The sequence below is a fragment of the Daldinia vernicosa genome, assembly GCF_022497035.1.
Source record: "Daldinia vernicosa strain CBS 139.73 unplaced genomic scaffold F5Y00scaffold_26, whole genome shotgun sequence".
Classification (NCBI taxonomy): domain Eukaryota; kingdom Fungi; phylum Ascomycota; class Sordariomycetes; order Xylariales; family Hypoxylaceae; genus Daldinia; species Daldinia vernicosa.
In genome coordinates, this window is record NW_025953942.1 from 41,474 (window position 1) to 60,023 (window position 18,550).

Genomic DNA, 18,550 nt, shown 5'->3' on the forward strand with positions numbered 1-18,550 from the left:
TGCATATCTACCTAATTGACGACGCAGTTGATGACGTTGTGTGGCGTCGTAGTGTTCTAGATTAGACAGGGAACTAGAACAGCTGGTCCAACATATTACGCAATATCTCCATTTCAACCGCGTCTATGCCTCTAATAGTCTCGAAAGTGAAGACATGGCCTTCTCGCTAAATTCAAGCATATCGGAGCACTTCTCCGGTGCCTTGCCATCAAACACTTCGATAGACAACCAGCCCCTAAACCCAGTCCCAAGCACAGCCTTGAGAAAGTCTTCAACGGGAAGATAGCCCCCGTCGTAAGGTAACGGCCGGTAATCGTGGCTCCATTGGCCCCTCGGTCGTAACCCCTTCTTGTCGGCCTTCGCTTCTATGGGGGGTTCCATCTTATAGGCGTCCGAAATCTGCAAGAGGTAGATTTTCTCGGGCGGGACTGTTTTGCTTAGTTCGGCCAGGCTCTGCTTCCATTTAGCTTCGAGATCCTCCCGCGAGATACCCTCAACCAATCCAGACTTCGTAGTCGGGTCTGCCCACTCGCCGCCACCGCTCTGGAAGGTATCCAGACATAGACCGAGATTCGGCCGGTCGGCCTTCTCGACGATACGCCATACGTCTCTCCAGCTCGGAGCGTGCGTAGCCCAGCACCAGTTCTCGTACGCGATGCGCTGCCCTCTGGCGGCGCACATATCCGCCAGCTCGGCCAAGTCGCCAGCTAAGTCGTCGATGGACGACGATATCCCGGGCGCGTCGGATGATCCTACTTGTAGCATGTCCGTGCCCACAGCTTCCATGATACGCATCCAACCTTCTGCACGCTCAAACGCGTCCTTCCTTGCGTCGCTATCCTTCGGCCAGCCTTCGAAGTTGGCGAATGGCTGCAGCATCAGAATCTTGAGGTTATGCTCATCCGCCTGCGTTTTGATCGCCTTTCCGATCTCGACTAGTGCGTCGTAATCTTTAGGGTCTAGTTCCTGGCTGTAGAGCATCTTACCATAAGCCAGGATATCTGGCATAGACAGTTCGATAGCATCAAATCCGGCATCGGCTATTGCCTTGAGCTTCAAGGGAAGCGTGTGTGATTCCTTATGTCCGATACTGCAAGTAGCATAAGATGTTGGAACTTTTGTACCTTGGTAATCTAGAGGCATTTTGCGATAAATTTGATTTTAGTTAGCTATATTGTTATATCTAGTTTTATAATAATAAATTTAGTTGTTAAGTTGTCAAGTTGAAATAGTAAGAAGAGGATTTGTGTATAGACCTACTCTTGTATATACTCTTGAATCGTATTTCTGATGACGTCAACGAATGTAGAGCACAGCACGTATGCAGAGCACATAACCTACGTAACCTTTATGTAAATATTCCGTACTATGCATATTCTATACCTACGTATATTCTTTCTATTCTAACAGCTTTCTTTCATCGATGCACAGGAAGCGAATAATAGCTAGCTTATACCAGCTACCTGACGCATCTTAATTCTTATACGCAACTCTATATATTACTCTGGGTTAAGCATCTCGATAATCCCAAAGTAAACGCCCACGAGGAGGAACGTTTAAAGGTTATGCACAAGATCTATATGGCCATTTCCGTCCAATAGGGGGAACAGGTTGAGGGCGCCGAAAACGTGATCAATCCGATCCTGCTGGTCCCTACCTAGAAAAGCACCGGCCGTGGAATCAAGCGAACAGCCTAATGATAGAAGGGCCGGATCGATGTCGTGGAAGGGTGAAGCGAATAGCTCGTGCGTTAGCAAATCTTGAGGCGCATTGGCTGATTCCATGTCTAATGGAAGAACCCCGAGCTGGCCAGTATCGGTAGGGAGGGTATCCTCCTGGGGCAATCGCTCTTTTGGCACCAGTCCAAATAGCTTAGACGAGCTCTCTGTGATTCGAAGACGCTCGTCAATGTCTTGCTTTTGGAGGTGCTTTAGAGCGCTGGATAGTAAAGACTTGGCAATAAGCGAGTATTGCAGAGCATGCGCATCGCTCCTTGCAAAATATTCCAGCCCACTTATAGACATCCGAGCGTACTTTTCGAGTATTCTTCCAAATCCCCCAAGGAGGCCAACACCAAGTACTAAGGATGAAGCAAAGAGCCATGAGCTTCTAGCGTGTTAGTATGGGATGAAGGAATTGAGTGTGATTACCTTACACTATCAATGGCATGCGTCCATCTAAGATCTGCCGATTTACCAAGTCCGCTATTGACTCAGCCATCAAACTTGCTGCGTCAATACATGCATTTGCAAGCCTCGTTCTCCCTGAGTTATCACTACCGCCATTGGACAGATTGGTCGCAGTAGGGATGTCCGGATCAGGTAAGCGCTTATACAACTCGTACATGAGGAAAGGCCTCGCTACTAGCATGACGGCATAATAATAAGAAGACATGACTTGACACGCGCCGATCATCTTCGCTTCATCCTCTCGAGGTGATTCTGCAACAGTTTGTTTGAGGCGAGGGAGCCACCTACTTGACCAATCTCGTAGTTGACGGGATATTCCCTCAGTAAGTTGGAAAGATATTTTTCTCCTAGAATATACTCGGAGTACGATTTCTTCTGTAATGGAGAGTATCTGCACCGATGCATTCAAAAGGTCGTACTGCTCTTGGCCGTTGGCGTTAAAACTTCGACAAGGCACCGTGCAATCTACGTCCGACATGGACGGCGGCCTACCCATAGATATGCTCAGAAATAAGTCTAGAACTCTCAAGCTCTTCCAAAGGCGGTCTCTATTACTGTTAGTAACAGTAGCAGTAATCCATTGCCATAGGGACCGTACCTTTGAGTATGCGTATCGGACCCGAATCGAGTATTTACTTCCGTTCTATGCAGGCCAATCGAGTATGCCGCCCGCGCAGCAATGCCTTTAACGCTTAGCTACGATGGTTCAGTATTCCGCTGTGTAACTTACCGAAGAAAAGATAAGCCCCGTTGATCTGACATGCTCGAAGCATGTATATGGTTATAAGGGCGAAAGCTTGAACTGTCTCGATTCCTAGATCACCACCGAGACATGAGAGGGCTAGGGTCTTCGCGTATTGAAAAGCCCCGGTAGCGGATTCTTCATTGCTAGACTGTGAACCGATGGCCAAAACTAAGTAATTGACTGCGGATGTTACGTTGGCGGATTCTCCTTCTTTAGCAATCCATGCCGATATATTACTCGCGAGGTTTTCATTCTCAAAGAGATTAACTAGTCCGGAGGTCTGCAATAGGGGTTAGACAATGATTTACACCAAATAAATACCTGATAAATAATCCAACAAAGTTACCACTGATATAAACGATGACACTAGCTGTCCGACAGTGGCAGAGTCCACATGTGGTTCCTTGCTGATAGCCGAAAATGACAAGTAGGAGGAAGAATTTTCCAACATTGAAACCCGACCCGTCTGTCCTGTTTGCGGAGTAAAGGCATTCGGATCTACCCGAGATGTCACAATCTGGCGAACAGTCTGGAAAAGTGAGAGCGGCGCGCAGTCTCCGACGAAAGCTGAGTTGACCTAATTAGTTTATTTATAAGTCTTTCCGAGAACGAACTTGAAACTGTATGCGTACTTAATTTTCCATGAGCGTCGCGCAATAAACGGGCTTCGCGGGGTACATCGGCTTCTTCCTCGGCGGAGGCGTCGCTGCGAAGGGTGATATCATCCGATGTGCGAATATGAGTTGTATGAGTTGTATGAGCGGTATGAATGCAAGTGGGTTCGGCGGAAGGAACGGGAGCATCGGTAGATACATCCGGCCCTACCGACGGAACGGATGATTGGGTTACGGATGTCTCTGGAGATGGCAAACGCGGTCTCCTCGGTCGGCGACGAGGCGTAGGGGAAAACCGGCACGTCGAATCTACCTGCCGACGCTTACAATAACTACAAGGTAAGTTTCCGTCGCATTTGACTATATATGTAGATACGAAGTGGTTAATTACCTCCTATATGTAGAGTTACATTTATATCTTACCTTTACGCTGTTTACACGTATCGCAAGCATTAGCGATCCGTATGCGAACCATCGGAGAAGACATTGCCGCTTTATTTACATATGCGTCAACATCGAAAGTGAAAGGGGTATATAATTGTATTTTGTATTATTACATAGTAGATTAGATAGAGACTTGGAATTAAGACATCCATATTGGATCGGACTTGACCTTGTTGGAACCGGATGTCGGAACTTCGGAAAGCGGAGAAAACAAAAAAGGGGGGACCCGATCTTACGGGATTACGTATTGTACGATGCCCCTGTGCATCTTTCTTCTTCCCACTTTTACAATAAGTCGCCTACGATATCCGAGCTTCCATACTTCACTTCACCACTTCATCCCAAATTTTGGTACGGTTTATCTTTATTCTACGAACACAATTAGGTACAATACCTAGGTACATGGGTAGATACCTAATTCTACCCCTATTTACTAGATGTCTTTGGCGTTATAATTCCCGCCAGATACGTTTCATCACGCGTCTGTTTTAGAAAGGGTATTAATGCCGTTCCCCCAGTCCCAGTCAACTGCCTTTCTGAGCCCTCCTTTGATCGCGATGATGCCGTAGCTAGATTCACCACCCGACCTTGCATCTGTTTTCTCGACGGTATAATAATGTATCGCGTCACGATTTGCATATGCTTATTGCGAAAGTCTCCAAGAGCTTGGGTAGCAGCTTGATAAGATCGCTGCATCTGTTCGTGTTTGTCCGAGCCACCTTGCTTGCTCGCGAGCTCCTTTATACTGCCCATTCGCGAGACGTCTTCTAAAAATGCTCTGTGCGGTGCTGGCATATAAGAGCGGGTCTCTTCGTGGAAACTTGTTACGGCTTCGTTCGTCCTCGACGTATGTTCGACTCCAAGGACAATGTCGAGGAATTGAATAAGCGAGCTCTGTCCATTGCTCCCACCTCTCAAGTGCTTCCAACTAAGCACTCCGTTCCCGTCTTCGTATAAGACGCCATTGGGGAGGCCTGAAGCAGCCATATTTTTACTTCCAGCTAGATACGGTCGAATCTGGTGGTAAAAGACCATCGGGTCGCATTTCTCATCCATCCGATCGAGTAGTCTACCAAGTCTCCCGATGCATATCTTTAGCTGGTCTAATGCCCTGATTATTGTCGAGTAATCTCGATGTTGGGTCGCCTCGAGTGCTTGGAGCATGGTCGGAATGATATAGGCGCCTTCCGCTTCCATTGCCACTGATACCGAGTAGAACCACGACTCGTCTTCTGTGCCGCTGAATGTATGCAAGGCTTTTAGCTTGTCAAGATCTCGAAAGTCGGGTCCACTACAAGTAAAGTTCCATAGGTTAACAGCAGCGTATGTCGCAACCGGCGGAAGGCGAAGGTGCTCCGAAACTTGAAGAAATGGTACTGATAGCGCTGGAGGAAGTACCTAACTGCTTATTAGCCACATGTGTAATAGGTCTATTAAGATTGGTTATACCTCTGATGCCTTCTCGCCGCCCCAGATGTACCCATGCGCTAAGAATGATAATACCACGTAAGCTCGCCGCCATTCTTCTTCCGTGTGTAGTTTGCTCGTCGAAAGTACCCCTATGGACTCTACAGCCTTTCGGATCGACTTGCTGTTTAGCAGTGATGGGAGATCATCCAGTATAGACTCCCACGGGGCATAATAATGGTGTGGTAGACGGCTTGGGGGTTCTCGTTCTGGGAGGAATCCGTTTCTCGAGACGGAATACTTATGAAGTAGGTCATAACGATCCGAAGATCTCTCGTCACAATCCGGTAAAGGTTGGGTACGACCTGGCATTATAAAGGGTTAAACTCTTGAAACTTGAACTATGGGTATTTATCCGAGTGAAAGTAATATAATAGTTGAGAGTTCCTTGCGAAGTAGCGAAGTTATTTCCATGCTGTTTGGTTCCACGTCGTGACACTGATCACGTATTTAAAGGTAAAGTAGGGAAAGGGGTTCGGATGTGCCAATACGTCGGATCTCGGATACCGGATCACGGAAGTGTCTTCGATAACACGAAGAGTTTCCGTTCTTCACCCCGTGGATATCATCGGTTGAAGTCTTATTTACTTTCTCGGTTGGAGCCAAGCTAATAGGATAGATGTCTCATGCTTATCTACTTTTTGTAAGATCATTTGCCTTCTATGCTCTAACCGTTGCAGACGAAATATGCTGATTAGGTAGGTATATTTTAGACTACGCTGTCGAAGTAATTACCCCTGGTAGTCTCTAAAGGTTAGGTACCTATAACTATATTCAAAGTAAACACATACTAGGTTAGACTTTGGGCTATAACACGATTTGAAGTCTCGAAGACTCGTCTGTAGTAAAGTCGTCCCAAATGACTTGTTTTTCAACTCCAATCTCAAGCGACGCGATAATGGCCGGGATCAGCTTCAAACTAGTGACCCGTTAATTGCATATTGACTCTACTTTGAGGGCTAAAAATCCCCTTAGAGTCCAGTCAAAAGAACGAGGCTTTAATAATACTCACTTTAGAATAGACAGAGAATAGACAGTCTAGATTTTTGGGACCCTGGGACCCTTTCAATTGTAGAAGAGACATGACCGGCTCCGATTTAACGCATCAGCTGCGTTCTGCTGTCCCCTCGCAGGCGTACAAGGGATTAATCGACTCGGTACTGCCGACCTTGATCAACAGCATCTCAGACATTGCCAAATCGCTCAGGACGTCACATTATGTCTCCCAGGCGGGCAGCGCGAATGCTTTTGGCGATGATCAATTGAATGTGGACGTATTAGCTGAGAACAGCATCCGAGACGCCATTTCGCGCAGTCCTTTTGTCGTGACCGCCAGCAGCGAGGAGGACCCGGTCGAACGCCAAGTAGTTCAAATCCAGGAAGAAGCCGAGGCCGGCGATATACCCGAGGAGAACTATACGGTTGCGTTTGACCCTCTGGATGGCAGCTCTATAATAGCACCAAATTGGACTGTCGGTACAATCATTGGTGTGTGGCAAGGGAAGACAGCACTCGGCCAACCACCCGCAAGCAAATTGGTGGCCTCTGTGCTCGGCGTCTACGGACCTCGTACTACAGTTATTATTGCCCTGCGCGTCCCGGGCTCCGAACCAGCATGTCTCGAACTGGGAATCGGCGAAAACGGAGTCCGTGATGGTGAAGTCGAAGTCATCCAGTCAGCCGTTCGACTATCAGAGTCGCCTTATAAAACCCGTTACTTCGCCCCCGCAAATCTCCGCGCAGCGGCGGATGACGAGAAGTATGCGCGTCTTATCACGCACTATATCCAGAACAAATACACGCTGCGGTATAGCGGCGGGCTTGTTCCGGACGTAGTCCACGCGCTCGTCAAGGGCCACGGAATTTATATATCGCCCGTGACTTCGACTAGCAAGGCTAAATTGCGACGTCTATATGAACTGTTCCCTCTCGCGCTGATAATCGAGTGTGCTGGCGGGACCGCGATCGACCCGGCTGACGGGACGAACATACTAGAAAGACCTCTAGGGGACCTGAACGAAACTGCCGGACTAATCTGCGGGACGGCCGAGGAGGTAGAATTCGCGAAGAAGATTCTCCTCGACTAACTAATGGCCATTGTTGAAGAATTCAGAAAGCAAGCTGGGCGGACTAACCACGTTGGTTACACATTAGGGGGTCTGATAGAATCTGCGATTTAGATTTAGATAAATACTCTTAGAAACTCAACTAGAGCCATGATAGCCATCGCCTGCCCATACGGCATGCTCGTAATTGGAATATCTTTGTAATGCTGCAACGTGTGACCCATACCCGTACCAAAAGACGTGTTCAGGAGCTCTCCATCGGCATCAACGTTATCCAGCACCGCCCGTATAGCCTTAAGTGCCACGGCTTCGTACTCCTTCCCGATATACTTCTTTCTCTGCGCTTTGAGGATTCCAAAGGCGAATCCCGCCGTCGCGCTCGATTCGACGTAAGAGCCTTCTTCTTCCGGTTGATCGAGAAGCGTGCGCCACAAGCCCGACGACGTCTGCAGCGGCTTGAGGGATTCGCATTGCGCGTTGAGCGTATCTAGAAGGTGGTTTCGGATCGGGTCGTTGGCGGGTAGGTCTAGTAATTCCAAGAATTCGGGGATCACAATCGTCAGCCATGCGTTTCCCCTAGCCCATAAGGCGTTCGCGAAATTGTGGCCACCGTCGTGGAACGTCCAGCCGTGGAAGAATAGCCCGGACTTGGTGTCGAATAGGTACTTTACGTGGATAAGAAATTGCCTCTTCGCTTCGTCGACATAATGAGGCCTGTTAAGTAGCTTTCCAATCTTGGCTAGGGGCATGACGGTCATCATGAGTGTATCATCCCATAGCTGCTGATCGTTCACCTCCAAATATGTAATGTGCTGCATGCCGCCATACTTGGTTCTCTCCAGGTCATGGTATGCCCATTCTCCCCAGCTGTCTAGCCAGGGGAGATAGGTCTGGTTTCCCGTCTTCTCATATACGTAGGCCAGTGTTAGAAATACAGCCATGGTGTTAATGTTCTTAGTGGTTCCCCCGGCTGCGAACCGGTTGGCAAACCAATCTTCGATAATCTTGAGATATTTCTCATCTCCGGTAAGCGAGTAGTAAGCCCAAATTCCATTGAGGCCAATACCATGAGTCCATTCCCAGTCGTTCCATCCTTTCGTGTCGATTACGCGACCATCTTCTAACGTCAACAAGAATTCTCCTGTCTGGTCCTTGATGTTCACCAGCCCGTCGATGAGGAGTTGAATCTTAGCGTGAACATCGCTGGACTTGATCCCGTGGATTTCCGCCGGCATCTTGGGTAAGGCAAATTTCTTAGCTCCCAAGATGTCCGCGACCCGAGAGAATGATCAAGGAGGGGGGTATCTAACCACGTCGATGGATATATCCGAAGTAATAGACAAGGACTGTCTTAATTTTCTTGCTTGATCCCTTGTCTGATATCGTATAGCGAAAAGGGAAGTAAATAGTCTACTTCAATCTAATACTTGATAATGCCTAACGTCCTTTAAGAACAAGACAAGGAGGAAATACGAGGAGTCTTTTCACGAGGAGTCACGAATGGTGCATCTTATGGTGTACTCCACATTGTGTCGTAGCGCCCTGAGCGTCTCCAGCTGTCGGGATATTACTTCGTCGTAATACCCACACCATTTCATGCTAATCTCTAAATCATTCAAGGTCTTATTACTAAAGATCTCATTACTACGTGATGGGAATTGCACCATCCTACCGTTACTATGTATAGTACTGTTCATAAGACGTAACAGACGAAGAACAGCACGGGGATCTTCTAAACCGAAGGAGCACGGTCCTTGGAGTACGCTGCAGCAGCTGATCTTCAATGGGGAATTTGATTCCGATCCTTTTGGACGTCGCAATGGTTTCGGTCTAGCTGGCACCGAAGCTAGCTTGCTGAGGGGAAGACCCCCGGCGGTCGTAAGCTCATCTCTCCCGAAAAAGTTGGAGCTCCGTTCAGAACGGCAGGGTTATTTGCTTTGAGTCAGTCAAGGGTTCGGAAGGACTCCAGAATTTGTTGTCTCTGGGGCTTTATCCCCATCCCCCGGATTTTGGGGAAACTTGCCCCAGCTGATTCCTGGGGAGCCCCAGACTGTCTAGATCCTATTTTTGATAGCCTAGCACTAAACCAGGCGCTATTACCTCGCTGAATATAGTCAAGTAATGATTTCTGAGATGATTCGTTGGAAGTGATATGCCTGCATTATGCCCCCCGTCCTTAGTGCAAATCCGACGAGGTGGTTCTTGGTCCAGAGGATGGTCGGCCATCAACCCCTTGTTGCGTGACTCGCTTGCGATGTCACGGCACCAATACAAGGCAGTCTTTTGCATATTTGCTCGATAGTGTCGGGGTGTTAATAATACGAGACGTGAATGCATAAAAATGCCATCACTCTCTTAACTCAAACTCTTGCCCTCATCTCCCTTTTTTTTTATCTCTATAGGTAGACCTTTCCGTGTGGTGCATCTCTACAGTCGTCGAGACTCACTAAACATCACAACTGCGGAGAACATCGCTCCGAACGCACCGGATAAGGATGTCGTCTACGGAGGTTCCCGACCCTGAGATGGTCCGACCCATATCGTCTCACCATGACGATGCCTCGAAGAGATATTCGATGGCGGAGGTAGAGCAAGCACAGTCGGCGCCCGAAGACATCGAGGGTAAGGGAGTTCATGCAGACTACGACAAAGTCGACAAGGAAGTCGCCAAATATTCATCGGCTATCCGTATTAAAATAACACCCGAGGAGAACATCAGACTGCGGAAAATGATCGACAAGAGAATCTTGGTCGTAATGATCACGACATATTTCCTCCAGGCTATCGACAAAGGCACACTATCCTTTTCTTCGATCATGGGCCTGCCGAAAGACACCGGTATGCTTACCCCCGAGGGAAAAGTTAGCCAGGACTTTTCTTGGTTGACTACGTGTATCTACATAACCATCCTCGTCGTTGAGTACCCGCAGGTAAGGCCCGCTATTGTTATCCTCAACCCTCTGAATTAGTTGCAGGAGCCAGAGAGATATACTGACAGCAAAACTATTGTAGAATTATATCATCGCCCGAGTTCCCGTCGCCAAGTACCTTGGTTTTTCTATCATTGCGTGGGGTGCCGTTTTGGCTTGCCATGCTGCATGCGAAAATTTCGTCGGGTTGGTAGTCGTCCGCACGCTCCTGGGGCTGTTCGAGTCGGCTTGCCAGCCTGCTTTTGTGATCCTCTCCGCCATGTGGTATAGACGCGAAGAACAAGCCTCGAGGGTTACCTACTGGTATATGATGAACGGTGCGCAGCAGATTGTCGGCGGACTCCTCGCCTACTGCTTCACTTTGATCACGGACGGCCCCCTCAGATCGTGGCAGTGGCTGTTCATGGCTTACGGTATCATCTCCGTCATCTTCGGCGTTTTCGTCCTTTGGTGGATGCCTGATTCCCCGATGCGTGCCAAGTGCTTTAGTGAAGAGGATAAGCATCTAATGGTTGAAAGAGTTCGAGATAATCAGACCGGGCTACAGAACCGAACTTTCAAAAAGGAACAGGTCTGGGACGCGTTGACTGACCCCCAGACGTGGTGCTACGCCGGAATTCAGTTCACCACAACTCTACCAACTAGCGGCCTCGGCGCCTTTGCGAATTTGATTATCTCTGGGAGTCTAGGATTTAGCAACCTTCAGACGCAGCTTCTGGCCATGGTTCTTGGTTTTTATATTATTATGGTGCTCCTAGGGTCGGTTTGGCTGGTGAAGAAGTTCAACCAGAATATCTTGACTATGCTGGGCTTCGTTATTCCGTAAGCATCATGATCCCTGTTTCATTTAGTACCTATCTAAGGATGTGACCACGACTAACACGACTCATCTAGATCATTCGTGGGTACCGTTTTGCTTATGACCGTACCTAACGAGACCTTCGCGCAGCACGTGGGACTGCTCATATCCTACTACATCACTCTGTCTTTCTGGGCAGCGCAAACCTTGGGTCTCTCCCTGATGTCTCGTAATGTCGGAGGCCAGACCAAGAAGACTGTTGTAGTAGCTATGAATTTCATCTTCTGGTCGGCAGGTAATGCTATCGGCCCTCAAGTGTTCCTTTCACGCGAAGCACCCAAGTACCATACAGCGTTTGCAACTCATCTTGCTTGCTATGCTCTTCTTGTTATTATCCTCCTGTTCTTCCGCTTCTATCTGTCAAGGCAGAACAAGAAGCGGGATGAACTAGCTGCGGCTGGTGTTAGCGAGGCTCATGACGAGAGGATGGCTCACGCTTTTGAAGACCTGACGGATAGGGAGAACCCCAATTTTAGATACGAATATTAGAGTATTGCATGTCTGGTGTTTAAGAAAAGGGGGGTCATCTTAGTTCGATATGGTAAGGAGGGTGAATATTGTAAATACATATCTAATGACGTTTTGAATCTATCGAGTACCTAAAAACATGATGTATTACCTTAGGTGGTATCTAATGTATGCCGCATATAATAAATTAGGCACTTAAGGTATCAAGTCTTATATATTTTATTAGTACTGCCACAATTTTTTCAACGAATCAGATGCTTAGAATCGCCCCGCAGTTTGCGACTTTTCCCTTTGCCATTCTATCGCATAACGTCTGCACGAGGTGCAAATGGTATAGAAAGGTCATGCAAAACGAGCTCTATCCAACGATACCAATTATTAAATATTTTACCCAAAAGTGAAGCAATTCAATTGATTCTACAAAAAATTCATCGGACGTGCGCTGAGGTGTGGCTAGCCAATCAGATGCCAGACTTTAGCTGTGGCGTCAGTTTTGCGCATAATCCCCCCCTTCTCCCCCGTCCGCGGTTGCGCGGACGGGCAACGCCGCTAGTTAGCTGACGTTATCTTAGGTGCTAAATTTTACCTAAGATTGGACACCTGGAGTAACGCCTCAGGCAGGAACCGTAGGTGCAATATCTGGGTTAGGTACCTGCCTATATGAGGTACAATACATATGAGATAGATGCTACTGCCTTTTTCATGATGCATTCCATCCATGTGCAACATATGTTATGTTAGGTACCTTTATACGTACCTTTGAACGAGGGCGTACCTACCTTCCCCAACGTAGGTGATACCGTACATAGGTACCCAAGTACATAATAGAGTGCGCTAATGTAACCCACACCCACCTTTACCGATTTTGGGATTTTCCAGCCTTAGCAACTTTTGTTGAAGCTTCAACTCTCAATTTCGATAGCTCCCGTCTTCGCAGCCTTCTAGCCTTACAACCCTCTACTGATTGATCCTTTTGCCATTTATCCTAAGATACTCAATTGGTTCTAGTTGGCTACTAATTCCTCCGTCTACATCGAATATAATCCTTCAACATGGATTCTCGATCTCCTTCGCGAGATCGTTACGAGTCGCGTTCCCCGACCCCCAAGTCGCGTTATTCTCGATCGCCTTCGCCAGTTCGACGACGTCGTTCCCCTACTAAATCGCCATCCCCTGCTCCCCGTCGCAACGGCAGGCTCCGCAGCGAGAGCAGAAGCCCAAGTCGTGATCGTGATGACCGGGGTAGAAGTGAGAGTCCGCTTAGGGGCAGTACTAAGGTCAGTCGGTTTGCTCTAAATATATCTTGCTATATCCCCATCATCGCATGATTTATACCAATCCTTACCCCGAAATATCATACTAATTATAATCTTGAATTTAGATCGTCGTCGAAAAACTGACAAAAACTATCAATGAGGATCACTTGCACGAGATCTTTGGCCAGTACGGCCCTATCAGAGACCTAGATATGCCTATGAACCGACAGTGTGAGTGGATTCGTGCGCATCACCTTTCTTGTAGCGAGCTTGTATGGCTAAACCTTTTATAGACAATACCAATCGTGGTACAGCGTACATCCTCTACGTCCACGAGGCCGATGCCGAAGCGGCTATTGCTCACATGCATGAAGCTGTCCTCGATGGAGCGGTTATCAATGTTTCTATTGTTCTACCCCGACGCAAATTCTCGCCTTCTCCCCCGACTGCAAGCCGCGGCGCAAACATCGACCCTCGACTCCCGGCGCCCGGTCCTAGAGGCTCTGCTAGAGCTGGAGGCGGAAGAGGGGCTGGATTCGGCGGAGGAAGACCACCACGCTCGCCGCCACGCTTTGGTCGTTCCGGTCGTGATAACTTTGACACTTACCGACCGCGATCATACTCGAGATCCCGATCTCCGCCTACGCGCCGTAACCGTAGTCCTTCGGGTTCTTACGCATCTAGGTCTCGGTCTCCTCCGAGAAGACGGGGCGGAAAGAGAGAGAGCTACAATGACTACGATAATGATCGACGACGTAGTCCTAGCTATGATAGCTTCCGAGGCCGCAGTCGTTCGCGCAGTCGTGGTAGGGGATACCGCTAATCCAAAGAACTAATCTTTTTTTTTTCTCTTTGCATGCGGATGGGCGTTTGGCAGGAAATAAGGAATACCGGATCATGACAAGGAATTCTTCATGAGGTTGAGATTACGAATTTGAATTTGGTAGCAGTACATTTGTTCATTTTCCATCAAGCTTCCTTACGTCGGCTGCTTATGGTCCTTCTAGGCTATCGCGTCTTATAACATTCACGGCCATGATACCATTGCACGTTACATACCTAATATAACTCGTCTAGTAGCACGTTCTTAATAATAACCAGATCGTCCCAACAATCCCCCAGCTGCGTCGTCGAGAGGTTTTCCCGATAGCTTGTTTCTCTAATTGTTGATACTAGTATTAATTTATAGTGATTTATCATCACATTTCACTTTTCTACGTTGGTTTCGGCGTTTAGCGCTCCTTCGTGGATTCGAATCTGGCTCTGAACCTGGCTCTTTTTTGCGGATCCCCTCTATGTTGGTTGTTGGTTTGATCGGTAAGCTATACAGAACCATTCGTTGCTGATTAATTTTCTATATTTGTCATCTATGTTATTCCTCAAACTGAAGCTAATTGATTCAGCTAACCAACATGCATTCCGTGCTTTGGGAGTGTTAGGTATATAAAGTGCCATCTCTATTCTGTCAATTGAGTGTCTGAGCCTGGCTAAGTTAAGCAACTCTACGAAACCAACCTAAGGTATACATCTCGGACACCAAAACTCTTAAATCAAACACGATTCGATCCAACTTATACAATTTATTTTCAACCTCAGTTCTATTAAAAAAGAATTTACACAATGTCTTCGCCAATCCAGCTATCCGCCCCCAATCGCATTACTGCTTCCAACCTCCCTCTTCGAGAGACCAACTCCTCGAAGCCGCACTCGGAACCCGCAGTAGAAGTTCGCGTTGATAAACTCGAAGTGGAACCTATTATGGGAGGCGGGTTAAGAAGGGCTAGAGTGGCATCTAGCACGAAACTGCCAACTAGCAATGACGGACAGTGGGTCTCGCTCTATATTTCCCTTTCCTTATAACGATGCGGTCCTCTCGATCCCATCCTGCGAGGGCTCGCGGCATCACAGGCAACAGAACAGACTGAGCTGACGAACGATCAAGTGGTGATTTGGAATTAGACCCTGTGCCGGGACTCGGAATCGTGCGTATGTATTCCCTCCCCCCTTTATCCCTCTTATCCCACTCTCCCAGTTTTAAGCGGAAGCTGCCTATTCCGGCATGTCTAGAAGCTGTCATCATCTATGATAGGTTCTATGATAGGTCTTCGGAGTCAAACTCCAAACTCCACTTCTGACAATTCCCACAAATAGCAACTGCTGACCTGACGCGTTTCTTCTAGTTCCGGGTGGTCTTAATATGTACTACCTAGACATTGCCCCCAATACAGAGGGCGCGGTGCACCGTACGACATCTACGGATTATCTTGTCGTGTTGAGTGGGACTTTAAGCCTCATTACTCCCCCTGACTCATTTGATGTGGTCAACGGGCGTGGTACGTACGGCAAGCTCGTCGAAACCCAGTGCAAGCCAGGTGATGTCGTGCTTCAGCGCGGAATAATGCATGCGTAAGTTATATCCCGAGAGGCAACCCGTCCGGCCCCCTCTATCATTTTGCGAGCTTCGGCGTCTATACCAATAAGAGACGGGGTCTGACATATGATATAATATAGCCTATCGAACCGTACCAACGAATGGGTCCGTCTCATCGCCATGGTCGTGGCTTCGGAACCCAACCGTGTGTCGACCGTGGAATCGGGTCACGGGGACCAGCCAAAGACGGTAGTCTTAAATGACGAATGGCTTCAGTAGGCCAATCGGGGTGTGATCGGCCGGCGGGTGGACGGCGCGGCTACGGTAGCCATTGTATTTCTCACTCATCTCTGGGTCATTTCGCGTGATGGTGTAACCAAGATGCCACCAACTCGCGCACCTTTTCTCGGTTATATGAGGCTCGAAGGCTATAGGGCGTCCAATCACCAAAGGAGACCCTTCCTAGGCTACCATGAGCCGCATCGTCGACTGCCGGTGTTACCATATATGATCCTCTTAGGTCGCTTATTTTCGTTCGTTCTCGTTTTGGTGGTTACATAGAAGTTAGATTGATAGCCTTATTGGAATCGTTTGCGGCTGAGGCCTCCGCCGCAGAGCTTGATATTCCCATTGTCCGCCCAACGCCGAGTGCATTACGTATAGCCAAAAGACTACCAAGTCTATTCGTACTACCTACGTGTTCAAATTAGGTGACACTATACCTAATATCCCGTCTTGCGATTGTGAGCTTGAGCTGACTTGCTTGGCCACGGGACGCCTAATTCGTATACAACTTTCGAATATAGCCGGATCTGCGCCAACCAAGACCAAGTATGCCTAACTCCTCAAGAAATATACTGCGAGGGGACATGGCGAAGATCGCGGCGTGTCCACGGAGTCGCTATTCCGCAAGTTACGAAATATATGCACGCTTTGTACCAGGCTCGCCCTCTAGAGTATGCTATGAAGACTTGGTTCTTCTTGAGACTTAGAGAGATCGTCTAAGAGAGGCCTAGTTGCGAGCCGCAAATAATAAAGGCACAGGACTGACTCTACGTCGCAAATTGAGTCCTTGGGTGTATGAAGCTTATGGTGGAGAAGACCACAAATGACAACATGGTGGTCTGCTCCTTAGTATGGCAGACAGGGTAGCCTATTTTATGCTCACAGGACTGTTCACGAGAGCTTCTTTCGGTACTGTTGCTGAGCAGTGGGATCATGAGAAATCCGTTGCGGTACGTCCCGACCCGTCACCTAACCTACATCCTTTGCTTCCTTTTGCCGTGCCCCTATTCCTCCTCTACCAGAAAATACGCTTGCTGTAAGTCAGGAGAAAACTATAAAATGGCCACCTGGAAGCACATTCGAGTACAACTCTCTCATCACCATCACGGCGACTTCAGCTCTAAGACTCAGACGCATCAAACGTGACTAATTTACAAAACTCACGCGGAGAATATTCAAAGATGCCACAGCTTACTGTGATAGTTCCCCCTAGCCCAGGGCCAATATCGGTCCTATCACCAAAGGATAACGACAAGGGGATACTCTACCACGCCAGATTCAACTCGGCAGCGTACTCTATGGAAGTCCCCGGGAAGATATCATTCCCAGATCCGCCGCGTCCCCCAACTCCAGGGCCGCCTCGGCCACCCCCAATCCCTCCCCGTCCACCGGTACCGACACCGCCACCCAGTCCACATTCTTCAGTGGAGAAGGAGTGGCTACAGAAACTCGTGGCAGAGAATATCTCTATCCTTGCCGTTCGGGTTATGAATGTCTGGTTCGCCGCACGCGAGCCGGTTTCATTTCCCCACCCCCCTCGCCCACCTACTCCGGGCCCTAGGTCAGTATTAATGATCCTTTTTTAACCCTCCGGAGTGTGGTCACTTTGAAACATGGCTGTAGCAGTAACGCACCTCTGCGGAACGTCTGCTCTCTCTCACCAGGAGTTATCGAACTGAGTGAATCATAGCTAACCGTGTATACCGTATTAGACCAGGACCGATCAACCCCCCGCCTAACGTGCCTACGCCGCCACCTAGTCCACGCAGGTCCGCAAAGAGCGTAGATCATGCAGTAATGGCCAAAAAGAATTACGCTCTCGGAACCGGCGGTCTCGATACGATTCTATCGAGACAGCTATTCTATGAATATCTGGCCCTCAAGCTCAATATCTTATACACAGCAGATACCCCATCATACGACCCCTACGAAGGGAAAGGCTTGAACATGCGGGAAGCAAAATACGAAGATAAGCTTACCGATGATCCAGATCGGGATGAAACGAGACTGCATACTCTCATATATGTCCCAAAGAGTGTATCAAGACCCCACATGTCTCATCTCGATTCCTGCAGAGAGAACGAGCCAGAGACTCTAATTCAAGCACTACGCGCCAGTGCCGGAATTGTCAGGCACCTCCTAAACCCTTCCAACTTGTCAGGTATAGGGGAGTCTGGAAGGACCTTCGATGATCTGGCTGTCACCACTCACAGCTCACCTGCAGTTTCGGGCATATACTCCCAGCCGACGCCATCAATAATAACGGCCGTATAAGCACGCATTCAGCACCAGCCTAGCCGGCGGGGATACTTGGCGAACTTCGAGCTTATAGGTACGCGCCACCTTGGCGAGGCGGGCCGGAATTCAAAAGCTTTCCTACACGTCGGACCCGTCGGATAGGGACTGCGGACTTAGGCGGCTCGCAAAAAAAGAAAAAAAAAAGAAAAAAAGTCGACAGGGCTTCTTTGACAGCATGCGATTACCTACCTAAAGCCATGCAGCAGTGCAACGCTGACGCGCAGGTTGCACGGCATAGGGCAGTGTCCCTAGGGCTGGTACCTTGCGAATTACGATTCAACGATGGAATCTTTCTTTATACCTTTCTCCTTTAACCCCCCCTCCCCCCCATTTTCTCTCTCTACTATTAGATTTCATGGGTATTATTTCTGTTTCATCTATCCACATTCGTTTATTAACATGGGGTTCGTCATCGTCATCATCATCCAGCTGGCGTGGTGGCGGATTTCCCCCCTCTTTCCTTTTTCTTTTTTTCACGTTTTTGCTTTTTATATTTATTTTTATACTCTTCCCGTTGTTTAGATTTCATTTTCGGTTAGACGGGAGTCTCATTGGTCG

At 48.3% G+C, this 18,550-nt stretch overlaps 10 protein-coding genes across 10 annotated transcripts; 5 read left to right on the forward strand and 5 right to left on the reverse strand.

The window, feature by feature from the left end:
- Position 1: 1 nt before the first annotated feature.
- Positions 2 to 1,198, reverse strand: F5Y00DRAFT_270125 (xylose isomerase-like protein). The gene has a single exon (XM_048012568.1). It carries the CDS (start codon positions 1,141 to 1,143, stop codon positions 124 to 126), a length of 1,020 nt encoding a protein of 339 aa, XP_047864314.1. The 5' UTR covers positions 1,144 to 1,198; the 3' UTR covers positions 2 to 123.
- Positions 1,199 to 1,337: 139 nt separating this feature from the next.
- Positions 1,338 to 4,076, reverse strand: F5Y00DRAFT_238251 (fungal-specific transcription factor domain-containing protein). Its single transcript, XM_048007932.1, has 7 exons — positions 3,972 to 4,076; positions 3,567 to 3,908; positions 3,281 to 3,501; positions 2,920 to 3,214; positions 2,788 to 2,872; positions 2,156 to 2,737; positions 1,338 to 2,106 (listed from the first exon to the last, which is right to left on the reverse strand). The coding sequence occupies exons 1-7, from the start codon at positions 4,033 to 4,035 to the stop codon at positions 1,557 to 1,559; spliced, it is 2,139 nt and encodes a 712-aa protein (XP_047864315.1). The 5' UTR covers positions 4,036 to 4,076; the 3' UTR covers positions 1,338 to 1,556.
- A 65-nt stretch (positions 4,077 to 4,141) lies between these two features.
- Positions 4,142 to 5,931, reverse strand: F5Y00DRAFT_238253 (Indoleamine 2,3-dioxygenase; the record flags this gene model as incomplete). The annotated part of the gene is made up of 1 exon (XM_048007933.1): positions 4,142 to 5,931. A coding segment is annotated over exon 1 (767 nt), but the record flags the coding sequence as incomplete, so codon positions are not given.
- F5Y00DRAFT_85195 (Indoleamine 2,3-dioxygenase-domain-containing protein) lies at positions 5,313 to 5,931 on the reverse strand. Its single transcript, XM_048014245.1, has one exon. The coding sequence runs from the start codon at positions 5,769 to 5,771 to the stop codon at positions 5,436 to 5,438; it is 336 nt and encodes a 111-aa protein (XP_047864317.1). The 5' UTR covers positions 5,772 to 5,931; the 3' UTR covers positions 5,313 to 5,435.
- A 539-nt stretch (positions 5,932 to 6,470) lies between these two features.
- On the forward strand, positions 6,471 to 7,684 carry F5Y00DRAFT_238254 (carbohydrate phosphatase). The gene has a single exon (XM_048007934.1). The coding sequence runs from the start codon at positions 6,542 to 6,544 to the stop codon at positions 7,544 to 7,546; it is 1,005 nt and encodes a 334-aa protein (XP_047864318.1). The 5' UTR covers positions 6,471 to 6,541; the 3' UTR covers positions 7,547 to 7,684.
- F5Y00DRAFT_85200 (glycoside hydrolase family 105 protein) lies at positions 7,594 to 8,977 on the reverse strand. Its single transcript, XM_048014246.1, has one exon. The coding sequence runs from the start codon at positions 8,758 to 8,760 to the stop codon at positions 7,642 to 7,644; it is 1,119 nt and encodes a 372-aa protein (XP_047864319.1). The 5' UTR covers positions 8,761 to 8,977; the 3' UTR covers positions 7,594 to 7,641.
- Positions 8,978 to 9,699: 722 nt separating this feature from the next.
- On the forward strand, positions 9,700 to 11,939 carry F5Y00DRAFT_238258 (MFS general substrate transporter). Its single transcript, XM_048007935.1, has 3 exons — positions 9,700 to 10,455; positions 10,538 to 11,277; positions 11,350 to 11,939. The coding sequence occupies exons 1-3, from the start codon at positions 10,021 to 10,023 to the stop codon at positions 11,801 to 11,803; spliced, it is 1,629 nt and encodes a 542-aa protein (XP_047864320.1). The 5' UTR covers positions 9,700 to 10,020; the 3' UTR covers positions 11,804 to 11,939.
- An 895-nt stretch (positions 11,940 to 12,834) lies between these two features.
- F5Y00DRAFT_262484 (RNA-binding domain-containing protein) lies at positions 12,835 to 13,861 on the forward strand (the record flags this gene model as incomplete). Its single annotated transcript, XM_048011386.1, has 3 exons — positions 12,835 to 13,059; positions 13,164 to 13,269; positions 13,332 to 13,861. The coding sequence occupies 3 exons, from the start codon at positions 12,835 to 12,837 to the stop codon at positions 13,859 to 13,861; spliced, it is 861 nt and encodes a 286-aa protein (XP_047864321.1).
- Positions 13,862 to 14,658: 797 nt separating this feature from the next.
- On the forward strand, positions 14,659 to 15,688 carry F5Y00DRAFT_262485 (uncharacterized protein; the record flags this gene model as incomplete). The annotated part of the gene is made up of 2 exons (XM_048011387.1): positions 14,659 to 14,864; positions 15,550 to 15,688. 2 exons carry the CDS (start codon positions 14,659 to 14,661, stop codon positions 15,686 to 15,688), a joined length of 345 nt encoding a protein of 114 aa, XP_047864322.1.
- A 1,187-nt stretch (positions 15,689 to 16,875) lies between these two features.
- Positions 16,876 to 17,968, forward strand: F5Y00DRAFT_262486 (uncharacterized protein; the record flags this gene model as incomplete). Its single annotated transcript, XM_048011388.1, has 2 exons — positions 16,876 to 17,255; positions 17,407 to 17,968. 2 exons carry the CDS (start codon positions 16,876 to 16,878, stop codon positions 17,966 to 17,968), a joined length of 942 nt encoding a protein of 313 aa, XP_047864323.1.
- Positions 17,969 to 18,550: the final 582 nt, after the last annotated feature.